This window comes from Hippopotamus amphibius, chromosome 1 (assembly GCF_030028045.1).
Source record: "Hippopotamus amphibius kiboko isolate mHipAmp2 chromosome 1, mHipAmp2.hap2, whole genome shotgun sequence".
Taxonomy (NCBI): domain Eukaryota; kingdom Metazoa; phylum Chordata; class Mammalia; order Artiodactyla; family Hippopotamidae; genus Hippopotamus; species Hippopotamus amphibius.
The window spans coordinates 34290422-34312107 of NC_080186.1; the positions used below are offsets into that span (position 1 = coordinate 34290422).

The 21686-nt window shown below is 41.4% G+C and overlaps 1 protein-coding gene across 2 annotated transcripts in view; it reads left to right on the forward strand.

Moving 5' to 3' along the window:
- The window catches only part of CCDC30 (coiled-coil domain containing 30), a 125659-nt gene that overhangs the window by 84491 nt on the left and 19482 nt on the right, over window positions 1-21686 (forward strand). For both annotated transcript variants that reach the window (XM_057707378.1, XM_057707387.1), the window contains 5 exons: window positions 1166-1345; window positions 4273-4482; window positions 7530-7684; window positions 11911-12073; window positions 16368-16480. In XM_057707378.1, coding sequence (XP_057563361.1) covers window positions 1166-1345; window positions 4273-4482; window positions 7530-7684; window positions 11911-12073; window positions 16368-16480 — 821 coding nt within the window. The remainder of the gene's footprint in view (window positions 1-1165; window positions 1346-4272; window positions 4483-7529; window positions 7685-11910; window positions 12074-16367; window positions 16481-21686) is intronic.

Here is a 21686-nt window from a genome sequence, read left to right on the forward strand (position 1 = left end):
GAGAAACTCAAAGAAAGCATATAGTTCTCACGTCAAGCTAATTTTCAAGCCCTCCCAGGGTGTCTGTCTTAGCTTATCTTGGCGAATTTATCTGTGACTGGCCCTTAGGCTTGCAGGCTCCAAAACTTTGATGTAATAGCCCCCCTAAAATAGATCTGAGTCTTGGGGTTACATTTACATTAAACCAAACTTTCAAGACTATTGGGTAAAATCAGAATGTCAGCTAGTTATTCTTCTGTAATAATGAATATATATCACTTGAACATGTTTAGAGGAGCAGTGCAATTACCCATAGCAAGCTAACTAGGGATCTTAGACACTTGCATCTCTAAGACAAGCAACTTGGATTTAGATTGCCTTTCTGACTAAACCAAGACAGGAACTGAAGGGCTAACAGGACTTGGGGAAATCAGTGTGGCAATTCTGTTATAAGAAAAATAAACTAGAATAATAACGTGGGCTTTTCAGAAAGTCATGAACAGGAAGCACACTGGACCAGCACTCAGGAAATAGATAGTATCTATTGAACTGGTTATAGTTGAATTCTTTATCTACCCAGCAAGCCTGTATGTGCCTAACTTTTAGAAAATCTAAATAACTCCTCCTTTGGTCACGGGAGTTTCATTGTGCTTGAGAGACCTGGCAGGAGAGTGTGTTGTTGAGGAGTAACTGAAGGAGAATCATCAGGAAGTGAAAGAAAAGTGATGAGAAAATCTGGGAATTTAATATCTCTTGCTAAATGTTCTCTTCCCCTTTACCAGCAGACACTACTCACGCGTGTGCGTGCGCACGCACACACATACACATTCACACGCTATATCTTCACATGTTGACTCTTTGAACTCTCTGTTTAAAGCATGTTTTGCTCTACAATTGCCCACGCTTCTGTTCCCCTTCATTGATATGAAAAATAAAAAGGGTAATTTTCTACGCTTAATTGCTTTTGTTCACATAACTTCTTCAATATTTTCACTCTAATATAACAGGAATTAAACTATGTGAACATGTTCAACTAGCCATACATGTAAGTAAGTAATTGGCTGTAGTGTTAAACTAACTTCAAAAACATTTACATGTGAATAATCACATTCTGACAGCTGGAACCCATGTTTTATCAACCTCCTTTCAAATTGTCCATGTTTCCCTTGTAAAATGTTTGCTTTAGTATCCATCACCTGGAGGAAAACTGAAATACCAGCAGCAAGAGGAGCCACAGCAACTTCGCCAGAATTTGCACCGACTCCAGATTCTATGCAACTCAGCAGAAAAAGAGCTTCGATACGAGCGAGGAAAGAACTTGGACTTAAAGCAACATAATAGCTTACTTCAGGAAGAAAGCATTAAGGTAACTCCACTGGGCATATCCTTCATTTAAGGATCTCAACTGCTCAACTGACCCCGGGAATAAAGGAATGAAAATTCCTCAACTTGATAGTTCATGATTGAGTCCCCAGATGGGTAGACAGTGTGAGATATCTGATAACTCCCTTCTTTAACTTCTCCCTACACAGCTCAGTTGTTTCTCTGCTGCTGAAGGGTGGTGTGTGCTGTCAACCTGTAAATATGAAAAATTTTGAAGTTATGCGGTCTTTTGAAATCATTACCTAGGACTTTTAGCACGTGCTAAATTTCGATGACCTGAACCAAATCTCTGGTGGTACTGCCCTAGTTCTGGCTCTGGACATATTTTGCTCTAATAGATGCACTCATTATTATTGCTGGAATCAAATATCTCCTGCACCAAAGTGCAGATCATGAGAGCAGAGTTGTTCTTCCTGACATGAGTGCATCAGAAAGTTAGGGGAACAGCCCCCAAACATGCTTGTTTTAGAACTGCCATCCACAGATTTATCTAAATTTTATGAACCACAGGGGACTTCCCTGGCTGGTCCCTTGGCTAGGCACTTACACAGAGTCGTATGCAATAGCCAACCACCTTATAGTGACAGTTTGTCCACTTTATCTCTTATAAACCTCCCAACCCTGAAAGGTCAACATTTATAGGTGAGAAAACTGCTCAAGTGGCAAAGCTAACAAATTGTGGAGTCAGAATTTAAACCCAGGTCTATTTCTGTCTTTCCTGTGTAGAGTTATCTTTCTGTATTATCCTCTCCTCAATTTGGAGTCATTTTGGAACCTCAGCTTTGCCAATTTAGAGCTTACTTTTAAAAATCCACTGAGAGATGATCGAACTCTGGGTCTCTGGCCAATGTTACGCATACTTTTAAGAAACCAGAACACTAATTTGTTGCTTTTAAAACCTTTTTATTGTGCAATGTAGCACTCAGAAAGTACACAAAACATAAGTATACAGTATAACGGATTGTTGTAAAGTGATTACCCATGTAACCACCACCCAGGACAAGAAAGCATACCAGCAGCCCCTGCATACCTCTTCCCCATCATAATCCCATTTCCTTCCATCTTAGCAGGAACCACTAATTTAAGTAATTACTCTCTTGCTTTACTTTATAGTTTCACCACATATATATGAATCCCACACAGTATAGTTCAGTTTTGCCTGATTTTGAATATTTTATAATTGATCAGTATACACACCGTGATTCTGTCTTCTGACGGTCTGGTTTGTTTGGAAGATTCATCCATGAAGTGGTGTATAGCCATTATTCATTTGTTTTCATTGCAGTAGAATATTCCACTGTAAGTAAATGCCATAATCTATTTATTATTTCTATGATTTATGGCCATCTTGCATGCTTCTATGTTGGGAATATTAAGGAAAATGCTATTGGCTTGCAGAGCTTCAGGCTGAGAGCGGTTCTGCCACCACCAACACAGAGACACTGTACTGAATCTTCTTCCTGGTGCTTAAATGTCCCAACTGGAAGCTGAAGAAGCCACCCTAGATGCACACGCCATTGGCGATGACTGTGTTTGCTCCAGTGTTGGCATCTTATTTCATTATTACCGGCATTACCAACCTGCTGAGCACCGTCTCTAAGACCAATGCTCTTAGGTCTCAGAGGCCTTTAGCTTTCTTGGCCTATGGAGGAGGTGGATAATACAGTATGAAACCTATATACTCTTTCTATTTATAATAAGCTTAAGTTCCATAATCCTGAACCAGTCCAAGGCAATAACTCTCAGTTTCTTCTTTTCTTTGATTTCTTTGTTTCTTCTTCTATTCATTATAAACTCCAAATAGAAACCAGTGTGACAAGAGATCACTGGAAGACGGGGGAATGACAAAATGACTTTAATCTGGCAAAGGCCAGATCATCCCAGGCCAGGCAAGCTGCTGGGGTATGTTCCTAGAGTGATGGAGAAGCCACTGAAAGATTTAAGCAGGAGTTGGGGTCAAGTAGTTCAATTTCTGTTCTTATAAGAACCCTGTGGCTGCAGTGTGGAGAACAGATTAGAAGGGAGTGAAATGGAAGTGACGTGGCTAGCACTATTGCTGTGGCCCAGGATAGAGACAATGATGACCTAGCAAGGGCGGTGACACAAGTGACGAAAATGGATTGATGCAAGACGTGTTGTGACAAAAGGTAGAGTGACAGCATGTGCTGAATAGGCTCACGATGGAAAAGGAAGACTCAAGGACAACTCTCAGGTCACTGGCCGGAACAAAAGTTTGGATGGTGGCATTCAGTAAACTGAAATCAGGAAACCAGAGAGAAGAATGATTTTGGGTATATGAACAGAATCAAGGAGTCCCATTTTGGCATGTATTGGCATGAAAGTGGTATTTTTAAATCATGGAATGAACCTAGAGAGAGAATGATTCACTCTCTAGGAAGGCCTAGAATAGTCCAGTAATATTTAGAAGTTGAGTGCACTGTAATAGTCTACAAAAGAACCAAGAAGAAACGGCAGAGGTAAGTGAAAACCAGGAAAGATTAGTATCACAGACTCCAAGAGAGGAGATTCTGAGATGGATGGAGTAACTGCTACTAACAGGTCAGTTGTCCACTGGACTGAAACTCTGGCAAAGGGCACTCTGGAGTAGTGGGAATGAAAGCCAGCTTGGAGTAGACTGAAAAAAAAAAAAAAAAAAAAGATGGAAACTCTTTAGACCATGCATGTATAGAAACTCTTAGGAAAATTCCTTTGTCCAGCTGCCACCTGGCTGGATAGACTTTGGCAAACCCTACTAACAGAGAGCAGCTCCAGAGAGGTAATCAGCCACGTGACATCAGTATTTGTCAGCTCTTGGGGGAACTACACTTCCTTGAAAGCTGCTTGTTCTGGCTCACATTCACATTCATTCCACACTTATTTTTGTCACTTTTATTTATTCCCCACCTCTAGATCAAAATTGAACTCAAGCAGGCCCAGCAGAAGTTATTAGACAGCACAAAGATGTGCTCTTCACTCACAGCTGAGTGGAAGCACTGTCAGCAGAAAATCAAGGAACTGGAACTGGAAGTACTTAAACAGGCTCAGAGCATTAAATCTCAGAACAACCTACAGGAAAAGCTGGCTCAGGAGAAATCTAAAGTTGCTGATGCAGAGGAAAAGGTAATTATCCTCACACTTGATAAATAACATGCACTGGATTCTACTACTGAAATCCTGTTTCCCTAAGGATTTTAAGAAATAGATATAGTTGCAAACTTATTAGGATTCTAGGGTTTTTTTTCACTCTCCCCTGCTTTCCTCTTTTGACATCACCTGCTCCTGCAGTTCCAGTAAATCTTGTGTGTTTAAAACTACATGAACTCAAAAAGGTAAATTTCATTAAAGCTATAACATGAACTTGAACTGACCGAGACCAAAGGATGTTTGTATTATACTTTCAAATTTTAAAGGACTTACTCTCCTCTCATTTGGATTACCTGTTTATTCGATTTTTATTTTGTAACTTTTGGAGGGATGGGTGTTGTGAAATGAATCATTTTGAAATATGGCCCCTGCATTTTAGATTGCCTAACACCAGGTGGCAGTACTATGTCACGCGTGCACGTTTCAATCTATGGGTTTGAGAGTTGAATCTCACATAAAAAGTAAATCATTTCATCAAACCACATAAATATAAAACAAACATCAAAATTAGATGATAGCAATCTGGCTTAAACTCAGAAACCCAATGTTGAACTAAAGAAGCCAGCACAAAAGAGTTCACACTATGTAAGTTTCACTTATATGAGGTTCAAGAATAGACAAAACTAAGCCATGGTGATAGGATAGTGTCTTTATGGGAGGTATTAAATGGAAGGGGACATGAGAGAATCTTCTGTGGTGCTGGAAGTATTCTTTATCTTGGTCTGGAAGAGGTGGTTATACAAGTAAAACTTCATTGCGTGTGCGTAAGATACGTGTACTATATCATATGTATGTTATCACTCCATAAAAAAAGTAATTGGCATATATTGGCCAATTGACAAAGATTAACAAAATTTTTAAATTTAGACAGTACTAAATATTGTTATTGGATTCTTTACAACAGGAATGCATATTCTGACTGCAGCTGGAAGAGTAAACTAGCATAAACAGTTCAGAAATCAGTTTGGCATTAATATCTAGTTAAGTTAAAGATGTATATACCATACAACCCAGCACTTGTGCTACTAGGCATAAACACTAGGGAAACTATTCTCCTGCACCTATATATCAGGATACAGGAGTATCCTCGTTTTCACAGTAACATTGTTCCAAACAGCAGAAAGCTGGAGACAGCCCAGATGTCCACTGACATGAGATGGAATAGATAGCTTGCATATTTACACAATAGCATACAACAGTGAAAATAAATGAACTCTAGGTACTTGCTGTAGTTAATACAATATTGAATAAATACCAAGTCAGCAAAAACACAGTATGATTCCATTGATATGATGGTCAAAATAGTACAAAATAAGAACTGAGTCATGTAGAAATATATATTATTAAAAGAAAAAGCAAGAAAATGATTAACACAAAAATCAAGATATTGGTTTTCTCAGGTGAGGAGGGAAGGGGAGTGATCCAAGAGGGTCACAGCGTAGACTTCGAACATATTGGAAATGTTCTGTTTTTTCAGTTGGGTGGTGGGTTGAAAAGTTTGTCATTTGCCCTTGACAGAGAAGCCAATGAAGCAATACTGCAGAATTAAGATTGGGTATCTTTAAGAAAGCATTTGCCTTAGGCAGAACTCAGTGGGGCAGCTTAACTTGAGCTGGCCTCAGCTAACTGGCTACACACTGCCTTTGCCCTTGAATCATTCTACATCTTCAGCCCTCCTATGGTGAGAGGGCTCTGCAGGGACCTAGGGCTAATGTAGAAAGCCCTTCTCTTAGAAGAGGACTGCCATTCACTGGCGTCCACTGAACGTCTGTGGGGAACGTGGGGCCAGACCATTGTAAAGGATCTGTTGTTGCATCAAGAATGCAGTAGAGGGAGAACAGCAATCCTGCTGAGAACTATACATCTGACAAATATTTACTAATATTTGTAAATGTCACAAATATTTATAAATATTACATACTACACCTACAAATATTTACAAATATTTGTAAATATTACATACTACATCTACATATTACACTATACACCTACTACATACTAGTCACAAATTAGGTTACATAGGGTTTATAAAAATATGTAAACAAATTAAATGGAGATCTAATGAGAAAATTTTAATGACACTTTTAGTCTAACGTAAATTCTAAAATAAAATCATATATCTCTCTTTCAAATTCATAAATCTTATTCTTAGTTCTACCAGAGCATTAAAGAATGCACTACCAGTGCTAGGCAATATGCCAATAGGTACTTGGTTTGTAAGAGACTTCTATTTTGTTCTGAGATACTTATTCATGAATTTAGCCACACCATGGAGAAACCAGACCCTCTCACATGTCTCTGTTAGAGGTGTAAATTGATCTAAAGCCTATGGAGACAGTTTGGCATTATCTATTAAACAAACAAATAATGATAACCTTTGCCCTAGCAAAAGTCACATCTCATAAGTTATTCTAAAAACATTGTTTATAATGGTATTGTTTGGAACAGCAAAAGATTGGAATCAATTTAAATATCCATCAGTAGGGAGCTAGTTAAATAAGTTATGGTATATCCTCACAGTGGAGCGGTATGCAGCTGTAAAAGAGAAGACAATTCTATATATTATGTTTAATGTGGAAAAATCACCAAGTGTATTGCTATAAAAAAGCAAGGTGCGTAAGTGTATGTAATATACCATCATGTGTGTAAAAAATGTGTGTATGAGGGAGAACTATGTAATAGTATTTGTATGTACATAAATAAATCTTTGGAAGAGTACATAAGAAATTAATACCAGTGATTTCCTATTTGGTGGAGGAAGACTGGAAGGAAGACAGGATAAGGATGGGAAAGAGATTTTTCACTCTGTAGCTTAGTTTATTCACACACACTCAATTATGTGAATGTATTACATGTTGCAAAAATTAAGTAATTTAATTTTTAAATTAAAATAAATCTAGTCACACTCTTTACTTTAAATGAGATCTGTATGTTAGCACTACTGCTTGCTGTTTACATGGTATTTCCCTAATTGGAAAATAGGTCACACTTAAAGTTTTATTTGTAAACTCTTTTCATTTAAGATTTTGGATCTGCAGCAGAAATTAGAACATGCTCATAAAGTCTGTCTCACAGACACTTGTATTTTGGGGAAGAAGCAATTAGAGGAAAGGATAAAAGAAGCAATAGAAAATGAAGCTAAAATAAAGCAGCAATATCAGGAAGAACAGCAGAAGAGGTAAGAGGAACAAAGATGTCATTTTCCCCTGGGCTGACCACACCTGAGTTTACCAGCCGTGTCAGTTTACCACTGCGTTTCCTCTGTGTCCCCACTGACGTAAGCTCAGTCACAAAACTTCATATATAGAGAGCACGCTGCATTCTAATTGTTTATTTTCTTGCTTGCCTTTCATACTAGAGTGAGAAATTGTCAAGGGCAGAGATTATTTCTAGTTCTGGAACACACTTGGGGCACCAGTAAATCTCCTTGAATGAAGGCATGGCCTATGAAATATGATGCCCTGGGATTTGCTTTCCTAACTCTAACGTGATTGGCTCAAAATGCAGACTGAAATGCGGTTGGTGTTTTGTACTTATCAGCTGCTTTTCTTCAAAGAAGATCCAAGTACTTTACAGGCATCTTAATCATTGACAAGCTGCTATTGGATAGATGCTGTCATGTTTTTTTCTAAAAGTATTTTGATTATTATTAGGATTCTTACTTAAATATTCTTCTTACATACCCTAAACTTCAGTGACTGATACTTCTTACTTTTATGGCACTCAGAATGATTCACATAGGTCTTAAGGAAAATATGGCTCTGGGACGTCCCTGGTGGTGCAGTAGTTAAGACTCCAGGCTCCCAACACAGGGGGCCGGGGTTTGATCCTGGTCAGGGAACCAGATCCCACATGCATGCCGCAACTAAGAGTTCACATGCCACAACTAAGGAGACTGCCTGCTGCAACAAAGACCTGGCACAGCCAAAGAAAGAAAGAAAGAAAGAGAGAAAGAGAGAGAGAGAGAGAGAGAGAGAGAGAGAGGGAGAAAGAAAGAAAGAAAGAAAGAAAGAAAGAAAGAAAGAAAGAAAGAAAGAAAGAAAGAAAGAAAGAAAGAAAAAGAAAGAAAGAAAGATAGACAGATATGGTTCTAACTACTGAAAAGTTATATAGACATTCACATAAACTATTAAGCTCAGAAACTTCCAGCTCTAGTTGAAAGCTCTAGCATAGAGCCCGGCACTCACTAGGTGCTCAGCAAGTGTGTTGTGAATAAATGAATGTTTGAGTAAGTGAATGAGTGAATGTTTGAATGAATAATGAAATCATTCAGGTACAATAGAAAAATCCTTATCTCACTGCCGCTTCTACCAGGATGACACCCTCCTCCTATTTTCATGCAACTAAATCCTGAATAAACTACACTAAGTACACCTTTTAAAGCACTGCTCACACAGGCCTTCCCTGGTGGTGTAGTGGTTAAGAATCCGCCTGCCGATGCAGGGTACACGGATTCAATCCCTAGTCTGGGAAGATCCCACATGCCACAGAGCAACTAAGTCCGTGCCCCACAACTACTGAGCCTGCACTCTAGAGCCCACGAGCCACAACTACTGAAGCCCGTGCGTAGGCCTGTGCTCCACAACAAGAAAAGCCACTGCAATGAGAAGCCCGTGCACCACAGTGAAGAGTAGCCCCCACTCGCCGCAACCAGAGAAAAGCCTGTGTGCAGCAACAAAGACCCCATGCAGCCAAAAAAACAAACAAATAAATAAATTTATTAAAAAATAAAAAAATAAAGCACTGCTCACAAAGCAAGAGAAACCCCTAGGGCAACCATACGATGAGGCAAACAAAAATAATGAGTGGTAAAGAAACTTCTAAGCCAAGGAGCTGAAGAAGTTTGCCACAAGGCAGGACAGCTGAACTACAGACTGGTATCAAGCTGGAATCTTGGGACTTCCCTGGGGGCACAGGATGCCTGCCAATGCAGGGAACATGGGTTCGATCTGTGGGCCGGGAAGATTCCCACATGTCTCAGAGGAACTAAGCCCATGAGCCACAACTGCTGAGCCTGAGCTCTAGAGCCCATGAGCCACAACTACTGAGCCCACATACTGCAACTACTGAAGCCTGAGCACCTAGAACCTGTGCTCCACGACAAGAGAAGCCCCTGCAATGAGAAGCCCGCATACCACAAGGAAGAGTAGCGCCTGCTGGCTGCAACTGAAGAAAGCCCATGCACAGTAATGAAGACCCAATGCAGCCAATAAATAAATAAATGAATAAATTTATTTTTTTTAAAAAAAGCTGGAATCTTGAAGGCAGCCCCCTGGCTTCCTAAGGAAATCCAAATTATCTCTGGAGGAAAGCAACCTCAATTGAGATATTAAAGGACTCCCATATATTAACTTTAATCAAATATAAATCAAACAAAATCACCAAATAACAGAAGGAAACTAGTTACCATGAATGAGAGTTAGCAGAAACAGCAAACATCAGATTTGTTGTTTGAAGAACAAGAACTTCAGCAATTGGAATTAGGAAAACTAGATTGTAAAACAACTGTGTGAAGTTTATGAAGAAACAAAAGATACAATCAAAAACTGAACAGGAAAAAGGCCATTTAAATTTCCCGAAACATGGTTCCTTATGCCTGGAGTAGGAATAGTGATACCAGTTCTATACATCTTTTGTGAATATTGGCTGAAAAGAAATATGTAGAAGAAATATGTGAACTAAGTATAGGAAAATGAAATATGTAGGGAAATTATTTTCCACAAAAAAGGAGACTATCTAGTACACATTGTTTTGTAACCTGAAGAAAGCAACCCCAATTTAGATATTTAGGCTGTAACCTACTTTTTTCACTTAAAATAGTCTAATGTTTACCTGCCATTAAATCTTCTTCTAGAACATTATTTTAATAACATGCCATAATTTATTTACTCAATGCTTTATTGTTGGACATTTATGTTTTTCCCAGTTTCTTGCTATTGCAAAGAATAACGTAATATATATCCTTGTAGCCATATTTTTATACATATCCTTTATTTCCTTTGGAAAATTCCAGCAAGTGTATTTATAACTGCTTTTTATAAAATTTCAAATACTAAAGAGCTATATAAAATAAAAGGCATAGGGACTTCCCTGGTGGTCCAGTGGTATAAGAATCTGCCTTCCAACGCAGAGGACATGGGTTTGATCCCTGGTTGGGGAACTAAGATCCCACAAGCTGAAACAGGAGGGAAGGGGGCAGGGCATAACCTTTGAAAGAATGACACAGCCCGAGGACATAACATAAACTGATTAGACCCAAATGGGTCCAAGATGGCAGACAAGTCAACTTCCAGGCCCCATGACCCTTCCGAGACTGACCATGAGGATCAGCGAGTGGGCAGTGGCCCAATTCTGAAATACTCCGCCCACTCATTAGCCTATGAAATTAGCCAGCCTTACAAAAACTGACAACCCCCATACCCTAGTGCCTTTCTCACCTCTGAGATGGCCCACACTCTGCCTGCAGAGTGTGTTTCTCTCTAAATCTCTAAATACATTTCTTACCTATCACTTGTCTCTCACTGAATTTTCTGTGATGAGACATCAAGAACCTGAGCTTCATTAAGTCCTGAAACCAGGTGTGTGATCTCAGTTGGAAGATCTTCGGTTTTGGCTGGGTTCCAGTCCCAGCCACGTGGGTTCGAGTCCCAATCTGAGTTTTGGCTGGGTTAGAGTCCCGGCCGAGTGGGTTCAAGTCCCAATCGGGGTTTAGGCACATGGTTTCAAAGCCATGGGGCAACTAAGCCCATGTGGTGCAACTACTGAGCCCACGCGCTCTGGAAGCCGCATGCCACAACTAAGACACGATGCAGCCAAAATTAAATATTTTTTTAAAAAAGTAAAGGAGAACGCTACAGCAGTGTTTACATGTATGAATTAGTATCAGTAGTGTTTGTAACTAACAACCCTATGTTAAAGCAAGAAGATGAAGGGATTCAACTTGTAGAGCAGTGAGGACAAGCACAAAGAATGGAGAATTCCGGGGACCTCCCTGGGGACCCCATGGTTAAGACTCTACGCTTCCACTGCAGGGGGCACAGGTTCAATCCTGGGGCTCAGCCAAAATAAGAAAGAATATAGAATTCGGAATTAGAGTCCTACCTCCATCTTGTAGCTGTGTGACATGAAGCAAATTAAACCTCTGTGCCACAGCCTTCCTGTGTGAAATAAGGAAGATTATTTCTTCTTCATAGGGTGGTTTTGAGGAGTGAGAAAGAAAACTAAGAAAAGCTTCTGTCACAAAAGAGGTTCCTTTGATGTTGGTCCCTTTATCTTATGGACACCTACCTTACCTCAGTGAACCAAAAAAGTCCTGTGCCCAATGTAACAACTTTAGGTCAAAGAGTTTGTTCTGCAAAGCTTTGCAATTCACAGTGTGATTTAACGTACATTAATTGCCCTCAGGAAACTCCTAGATCAGAATATGAATGAGCTACAAAGGCGAGTGAAAATCTTACAGGATAAAGAGAGTCAACTGGAAATGACCAGTTCTCAGCAACAATCCAAAATTCAGCAACAAGAGGCCCAACTTCAACAACTGGAAAATGAAAAAAGAAAATCTGATGAGGTAAGAAAGCATTAGGTGTGCCTCTCAGTTTCCCTTTTCCCGTAGATCTAATTTATAGCTAATAAGAGCTAATAACTGTTGACTGCCTAGCACTTTACCCATTAAGTTTAGTCAAGATTCGGTCAGGAAAACAGAATCTACTCTAGGTATTTCAAGCAAGAAGGAATTTAACACGGGGAATAACATGCTTACAAAACTGTTGGAAGGGAGAGGTAGGGGCGAGTAGAAGGTCAGAAAGGACTGTTGCTAGCTTCCAATAAATCCATAAGTTCAGAAATCACAGGGAAACCAACTCCTGCAGCACCAAAGTGGGAGATTTGCCGGAACTCTCCCTGAAGCCCTTACAAATGTCTCATCTGCTCTTCCCTTTCTTCTACCTGGTAGTGTTACCTGCAAACTGGGTTTGCCTCTTGGTGGGTGTCGAGCCAAAAGACACAGACAAGCCAAAGAACGGGAGAAGGAAGGATTTATTAGTCGCAGCAAGTAAGAACACCAGGGATCTTTCCCAAAGCAGTGTCTCCCTGAACAGCAAAACTGGGTTAGTTTCAAGCTAAGGGTATATGCATATTCATGAAGGTGCTTGAGCAGAGGAGAATTCAGCATAGAATTGGGACAAAGGTCCACAGGGTCCTAGCTTTAGTTGATTGAAGTCACAAGATCAAAATCATCATTCCGTCCTCCACCTGGGTGGGGATCTTAGTTCCTGCAGAACTCAAAGATGTGTATCAGATTGTTTTGTGTATCCCTCGAGGAGGAACTGTTTTATCACTGAACTATTGTTTCTTGACTGCTTTTCCTTTGTTCCTGCATTCCCTCACTTCCCTTAAGATCATTAATTACTGAGACCTGTTCAAGGACAAGCATTGTGGCCCGGCTTAGATCACAAAATGCCTTAGGCCAAAAAATGGCTTCTCTTACGTCAAGAAAGCCATGCCTGGCTCTTTCTCCAGGGACCCCCTACCCTATCTGCCTCCAGTAGTGCTAGAGGAAGATGGCTTTTCCTGTGCTTTGCCCCATGCTTTCCATGGGGCAAGTGCTTCTCATTTGCAGAAACCAAACTGGAACTCTGCTATCAAGGGGCTCTGGGAAATGTCATTTTCAGAATTCTAACCTTTCAGCACAGGGGAGAGCTTAGGAAAGTAGGGGCCCTGGTGAGCAATGTCACAGTCCACAGCTTCCATACAAACCCTTTTACTCATTTTTAACCTTATAAACAACAAGGAGAATGGTATGCTTCCACTTAATAGGACTCACTATCACTCATATAAGTGAAGACACACGTAACCTCTCAAAGTCCCAGCAGTATTTGTGGTCCTTTGGGGCATATTAATTGCTACTTCTTCAATTTCAATGCACATGGATATACTAACTTTTAACCTTAATTATAAAGTTAACTACCAATGATACAACAATATACATTTTGCCAATGGAGTATAGGTTTGAGAAGCCACTTCCATTCCATTTCTTTCCATGCATTCTGGCTCCAAGAGAAACAGCGTCATATATCAATCACTGGTTAAAAGTTTAGACATCATCTTATAGGACATCACTGAACCCCAAAAGATGTTGTCACCTAGCCAGCATCATAACTACATCTTCCATAGGTCTTTCCACTGTTTTGCAAGTTGGCTTTTTTCTGGATAATGGGCTATATGGTGAGACCAGTGACTCTCATATATATAAGCTTTTGTTTCACTTCTCTTACTGTAAAATGATTTTCTTTGTCAGAAGTCATGTTGGGTAGTAATATATCATGACAAGAAATAAAGAATTTGGTAAGTCCACAGATGGTGGTCCTGGCAAAAGCATTGTGGACAGAGAAAGCAAATCCATATCTAAAATGAGTGTCTGTTTCACTGAGGACAAATTGTTGTTCTCTCCAGTAGAAGGGGTCCAGTAGAATAAACCTACTACCAGGGCACGGCCCGGCGCCCCAGTGGGTCGTGCCGTATCAGTTGCTCAGCAGTGATCTGTGCTTTCGGCAGGTTGCGTGGATGAGCCTTGGTGACCCCTTGTAAAATATATTCCTGCCTCTGTGCACTTTGTACATGAGCCCACTGAGCTAGCAAATAGGGGATAGAAAAAGAGGCTAAGCAACATCTACAGGGTGTACCATTTTTTCCACCTGATTATTGAGAGCCACCTCTTCTGTGGAAGCCCTCTGCTGAGCAAAAACACATGAAACACATCTATATTCACACTCTAGGCCTGTGCTGTCCCATAGTGTGTCAGCTAGCCACATGTGAGTATCTAAATTTAAAATAATTAAAATTAAATAAAATTAAAATTCCGTTCCTCAGACACACTAGCCACTTTTTATGTGCTCAGTAGCCACATGTGGCTAGTGACACCACATTGGAGAGGGCAGACGTAGACCATTCCCACCAACAGGACAGCGTCTCTAGTCTAGGCAGTAGAACTCCATCCTCAAGCGGAATTGCTATGTAAAATACTGAGCCCGAGTAGGTACTAAAGGTTTCACGCTGTGTGAGCAAGTGGTACTTATCTCTATTGCATCACCACCTCTCTCAACCCAAACCTGTGGCCTAGCGAGGAGTTCTCTATGGCCAGTAAGCCAAGAAAGAATTAATTCAAGCCTGACGTACATATGATTCTGTACAACATGTGGCAACCACTTGAAATAGGGCTGCTGCAGCATTTCAGCCCCACTGAAGGGTAGCCCTTAAGACCAGTGGGAAGGGAAATCTCAGTGGGCCAAGCTTGTGTTCACTTTGCCTGGAAAGAGAGATGTCCAGAGGCATGGACCTATGCTAATTCACAGAAGAGTTTCTAACAGTTTGGCCAGATGATCAGGGACTTGGAAAGAATAATATTGGAGACTGCTGAAAAAGAGGCCTGGGAAAGGGGCCTCACCAATGTATTGGGCAGAGCCTTGGTGAAAGGAATGTCTTCAGAGTGATGTGGGGGTCATGGTGATGAGGTGGGTGAGCAGGTCATCGGGGACAAATCTACTCCAAACTTCCTATCTACTTAAGACTTTGGGTTCTTTGCTCTCACTTATGCCAAGGAAGTATGGCATCTTAATGTCATTTAACAGCAGTCACTGTTGAGTCCAGGTTTCAGTCCACCAACCAAGCAAACTCTTAAAGTCACTTTAGATGTTAAAATTAGCACATTAAATGCTGAATCTCTGGTAAGTGCATCCATACCAATAAATTCAGCCTATTCAACATCACGTCCCTTTCTCCCTAGCGCAACGCCCTACAAATACAGCCCTACGGATGTTCCTCAGGTTGCTGCCAATTTAATTTGGCAAAATCTTACCATCTCAACCCCTACTCCCCAGGATGTGCTGGGAGCTGACTCTCGTTGTAGGATTGGAGGCAAAGAGAAGGGGTAGTGGCGTAGGGGTGGGTCTTAAGAACAGCAGGTATCCTCGCACAGGGCCCAGGTAGCTGCCTCAGGTGGAGTCAGTAGGGTCCTGGAGGCAAGGGTGGTTAATCTCCTGAGACAGCAGGACTGCTTATGCTGATAAGAAGAGCCACAGGATTTCAAGGTCTCAAAGTCATTGGAATCCTGTCAGATGTTCTCTGTTCCCAATTCTCAAATTTGCATGTATTTCCAAATAAAGCACTGTTTTTCACATAAGAAATCTGGCAAGGCTATGAAATCAACTTGTGCTGCAGTTCTACAGCTTACTTGATGAAATTTGGGATTGGGATTTTGGATATATATTGACCTGCTACCTACATGAAGGAAGTGCTCTGGGTCTCTGAGTATGCCTTGTTCCAATAATTAAATCCCAAATTGGACGTTTTCTCCTCTTAGGCTCGTTAACATGGTCAGATGGCTAGCCCACCCCACACTCTTCGGAGTTCTCAGTGCTGCTATAACTTTCTTTGTAGCCATCCTGTGGTCTGCCAGAGCACTTCCCCACAGGCAGCTATATTATAATTTAATCAACTCTTTCGTCATGGATTACTAGTATTAGTGACTGCCTTCAAATTTAAGAAGATATCAAATCCAGATTCCCTGGAGCCACTTCTAGAACCAAATACTCTGTTAGTCATGTTAGATGAGGAAAACAGCTTTCACTCTACAGCAAGCTGGAAGACTTTTTATACATGGAGTCAAATGCTTACAAAACTGCTGGAAAGGCTAGGGGAGCAGAAGTCAAGGAAAAGAGCTACTGGCTTTCGGGAAGTGCAGAATCACAGGAAACTACTATGGTTTCAGTAAGCCTTTCTCAGCAGAAAGGCTCTGCCAGCTTACATTTCCTCAACATCATACCTTTATTCAGCAGAGTAGTCTCATTTTTTAAAATGTTTTTCAGCATCTCAAGAGCCACCAGGAATTGTCAGAGAAGCTGTCTGGGTTGCAGCAGGAGAAGGAAGCTCTACGTGAAGAATATGGGCAGTTTTTGAAGCAGCTTGATGTCCACGTGAGGTAAACAAAAACAAGCTCCCTTGGGAAGAATGCTGTGTGGAGTAGCTGCCTGTTACAGAGCCAGCTCCAGGGCTAAGCAGGGGATGCCCGCTGAAGCGACCTTCCAAGAACGCCAGCACCGTTTTCCTTCGTTCCCAGAAGTTCTGTCTACAGGGCTTTTCCTAGGAAGTTGTAGGGCCTAATTTCTTCCCAAGGGAGGGAGGAGGAAGGGAATTACTGTTTGTTGAGCTCTAGCGGTGTCTAACATCTTGCTCTTTCCCAAGTACACCCCTTTCACTTGCCTTCAGGCCTTTTCCTCAGCCTGGACCACGCTCTCCCCATTTCAACTCTTCATTTCAATTCTTCGTTCTTAGACTAGCAGTCACCTCCTCCAAGAAGCCTTTCTCGACACCTCCGGCCTGGGCCGGGTGAGGTTCTCACTCTTTGTGTCCCTATAGCCCTTGGTACGTGACTCTGTAATTATTTAAGAACTTGCCATGTTGTTTTGCAATAATGTGATTCATACCTGTCTTCCTCCCCAGGCTACAGGTTTTAAAGGACATGGGCCATGGTCTTACTCATCCTTTTATCCACAGTCCCTGGTATATAGCAAGTGCTCAATAAAAATTTATGTTCCCAAATTTCCTGCTCTTTCTTCCATCCCCTGGTCATCTTCCCATCAGATTCCTCCCGCTCTCCGCCTCTGTGAAGTGTAGTGTGGTAGTTCAGAGTGTGGACTCTGGAGCCATATTGCCTGGGTATAATTCCTGCTTCTACTAGGAACTAGCTGTGTGACCTTGGGCAGCAAGTAAAGTAACCTCTCTGTGCTGAGGTATCTCATCTTTAAAATGGGCAAAATAGCCATTCCTATCGCATAAAATTATGAGAATTAAACGAATGAATATATATAAAGTATTTACTTAGAACAGTGTCTAGCACACAGCTGTTATTATTATATCTACTTATTTATTTTTTTTAATATTTATTTATTTGGTTGCACCGGGTCTTAGTTGCGGCTCTTGGGCTCCTTAGTTGTGGCTCACCAGCTTCTTAGTTGCAGCACATGGGCTCCTTAACTGTGGCAGGTGGTGTCCTTAGTTGTGGCATGCGAACTCTTAGTTGCAGCATGTGTGTGGGATCTAGTTCCCTGACCAGGGATCGAACCTGGACCCCCTGCATTAGGAACATGGAGTCTTAACCACTGCGCTACCAGGGGAGTCCCTATAACTACTTTTTTTTAGTTTTCCTCCATGACCCACCTCTCTGCTCCTAGCTCTGTGCCCCCCTGCTCTATTCTTTCTATAGGTCAAGGCTTCTTATTGTCTTGTGTTCTCGCTCGACTGCTGTGCCGATGGTAGTGGTGACAATGACCTAAAGCCATTCTTTGCTACAGAGCGGAGATTTCAGGTCGTCGATACTTGTTACGTTGCTTCGACTATTGTACCTCTGGGAAAGGTAGAAACATAGAAAGGAATATGTGTGGTTCAGCTCATGCTGCTGACAAATGTAAGACCAGAACTCAGTCCTCTGGTAACCTACACAGTGCTCTTGCCACATCATATCTGCTTTTAGATGCAGGAGAGAGAATGTACGGAGCCCATGGCTGTCTCGCAGCAGCGGGTCCAGAGAGGCCAGGCAGGACTCCAGGCCCTGCCTCTGTCAGGACCAGGGCCGGATGCACCTCCTCTCTCGGATCAGGAACCACCACCAGCGTGTGCACTTGACCACCTCGCAACCAGGGAGCCCAAAATGGAGTCTCAGTGGAGATTTTTGATGTTCTGCTTGTCACATAAGCATATTCCTGCTCTGTAACAAGCCTCAGGAGCACAGCCTTCTTGGGGTCTCAGTCAGACCAGCTGTAGATCATCAATCTCACTGTTATCAATAAACAATGCTGACAAGCTGGTACAAACTGCCATAGAACTCCAGACCTGTGTTTGCAAAGCAAAACTGTTTTAATCACTATATTTCATTCCTTGACCAATGCTCAGTGCCAAGCAAGAACTTTAGCAAAACAGCTCAGGTTAATTCTAAGCCTGCTGGAATCGACCCCTACAACATAGCCCAGATTTAGTTAAGAATTACCCACTGGTTCTATGATTCATACTTTTATTCAAAATAACACTTAAAAAGCCATTTTGTACATATATTTTTCATTCTAAAAATTATTTTTATAGAGTAAACTCCTAGGTGTGGAATTACTAGTCCAAAACCTGGAGCTATGGATCTTTCTTTTTTTTTTTAAAGAACTTTTATTGAGATACAGTTAACAGACAATAAACAGCATATATTTAGAGTGTACAATTTGGTATCCCAATCTCCCAGTTCATCCCCCCCAACCCTCCCCACTTTCCCCACTTTCCCCACTTGGTGTCCATGTGTTTGTTCTCTACATCCATGTCTCTATTTCTGCCTTGCATTTCCTCTTTCATAGTTGTTAGCATTTGCCTTATGTATTGAGGTGCTCCTATATTGGGTGCATATATATTTATAATTGTTATCTCCTCTTCTTGGATGGATCCCTTGATCTTTATGTAATGTCCTTCTTGTCTCTTGTAACATTTTTTATTTTAAAGTCTATTTTATCTGATATGACTATTGCTACTCCAGCTTTCTTTTGATTTCCATTTGCATGGAATATCTTTTTCCATCCCCTCACTTTCCGTCTGTATGTGTCCTTAGGTCTGAAGTGGGTCTCTTGTAGACAACATATATATGGGTCTTGTTTTTATATCCATTCAGCCAGTCTGTGTCTTTTGGTTGATTCATTTAGTCCATTTACATTCAAGGTAGTTATTGATATGTATATTCCTATTACTATTTTCTTAATTGTTTTGTTTTTGTTTCTGTAGGTCCTTTTCTTCTCTTATGTTTCCCGCTCAGAGAAGTTTCTTTAGCATTTGTTGTAGGGCTGGTTTGGTGGTGCTGAATTCTCTTAGCTGTTGCTTGTCTGTAAAGCTTTTGATTTCTCCATCGAATCTGAATGAGATCCTTGCTGGGTAGAGTATTCTTGGTTGTAGGTTCTTCCCTTTCATCACTTGAAATATATCATGCCACTCCCTTCTGGCTTGCAGAGTTTCTGCTGAGAAATCAGCTGTTAACCTTATGGGAGTCCCCTTGTATGTTATTTGTCGTTTTTCCCTTGTTACTTTTAATAACATTTCTCTGTCTTTAATTTTTCTCAATTTGATTACTATATGTCTTGGTGTGTTTCTCCTTGGGTTTATCCTGTCTGGGACTCTCTGCACTTCCTGGACTTGGTAGCTATTTCCTTTCCCATGTTAGGGAAGTTTTCAACTAGAATCTCTTCCAGTATTTTCTCAGGTCCTTTCTTTTTCTCTTCTCTTTCTGGGACCCCTATAATGCGAATGTTGGTGTGTTTAACATTGTCCCAAAGGTCTCTTAGGCTGTCTTCAGTTCTTTTCATTCTTTTTTCCTTATTCTTTTCTGCATCAGTGATTTTCACCATTCTGTCTTCCAGGTCACTTATTCGCCCTTCTGCCTCAGTTAATCTGCTATTGGTTCCTTCTAGTGTATTGTTCATTTCACTTATTGTGTTGCATATCTCTGTTTGTTTGCTCTTTACTTCTTCTAGGTCTCTGGTAAACTTTTCAATCTTTGCATCCAGTCTTTTTTTCAAAGTCCTGGATCATCTTCACCATCATTATTCTGAATTCTTTTTCTGTAAGGGTGCCTATCTCCTCTTCATTTAGTTGTTTTTCTGGGTTTTTATCCTGTCCCTTCATCTGATACAAAATCCTGTGCTTTTTCATTTTCTCTATCTTTCTTTGGCTGTGGTTTTCAGTTCCACAAGACAAAATACTGCTGATACTGCTTGATACTGCTGTCTGCCCTCTTGTGGAGGAAGCTGCCTAGGAGGCTCATGCCTGCTTCCTGATGGGAGGGACTGATGGTGGGTTGGGCTGGGTGGGCAGAGCTCAGTAAAACTTCAATCTGCTTGTCTGCTAATGGGTGGGGCTATGTTCACATCTTGTTGGTTGTTTGGCCTGAGGCTACCTAGCACTGGAGCTTACAGGCTCTTTGGTGGGGCTAATGGCGGACTCTGGGAGCATTCATGCCAATGAGCACTTCCCAGAACCCCTGCTGCCAGTGCCCCTGTCTCCTTGGTGAGCCACAGCTACCCCCCACTTCTGCAGGCAACCCTCCAACACCAGCAGGTAGGTCTGGTTCAGTCTTCTATGGGGTCACTGCTCCTTCCCCCTGGGTCCTGGTGAGCATACTTTTTTGTGTGCCCTCTAAGAGTGGAGTCTCTGTTTCCCCCAGTCCTGTGGAGGTCCTGCAATCAAATCCCGCTAGCTTTCAGAGTCTGATTCTCTGGGGATTCCTCCTCCTGTTGCTGGACTCCCAGGTTGGGAAGCCTGACATGGGGCTCAGAACCCTCACTTTAGTGGGTGGACTTCTGCAGTATAACTGTTCTCCAGTTTGAGAGTCACCCACCCAGCATTTATGGTATTTGATTTTAACACGATTGCGCCCCTCCTACCGTCTCATTGTGGCTTCTCCTTTGTCTCTGGATGTGGGGTGTCTTTTTTGGTGAGTTCCAGTGTCTTTCTGTCGATGATTGTTCAGCATTTAGTTGTAATTCCAGTGCTCTTGCAAGAGGGAGTGAGGAGCTATGGATCTTAAAATGTGTTATCAAACATTCCGAAGCATCCTACCAAAATTTTCTGCCTTCATTACATATGAGTAGCAATTTCACCATGTCTGCATTAACACTGAGTGCTACTTTTGGGGAGGGAAGGGCTCTGATGAAATTTTCCCCAGCGTTCTTTCTTCTAATTGATGTACAATTTACATATACACACATTTTAAATGTACAATCTGATGAGTTTTGGCAAATGTATACACCCATCTAACCACTACCCCAATCAAGATACAGAACATTTCCATTATCTCTTGAAGGTCTCTCCTACTTTTGCTGTCAGTCTGTATCTCCTACTCCCCTACCTCCTCCCAGGCATCTACTCTTCTGGTTTCTGCCTCTCCTAGAATTTCATCAAAATGGAATTATACTTCATGTCATCTTTTTTTTTTTTTTTTTTGGGGGGGGGTACACCAGGTTCAATCATCTGTTTTTATATACATATCCCTGTATTCCCTCCCTTCCTTGACTCCCCCCTACCTCGAGTCCCCCCACCCTCCCCACCCCAGTCCTCTAAGGCATCTTCCATCCTTGAGTTGGACTCCTTTTGTTATACAATAACTT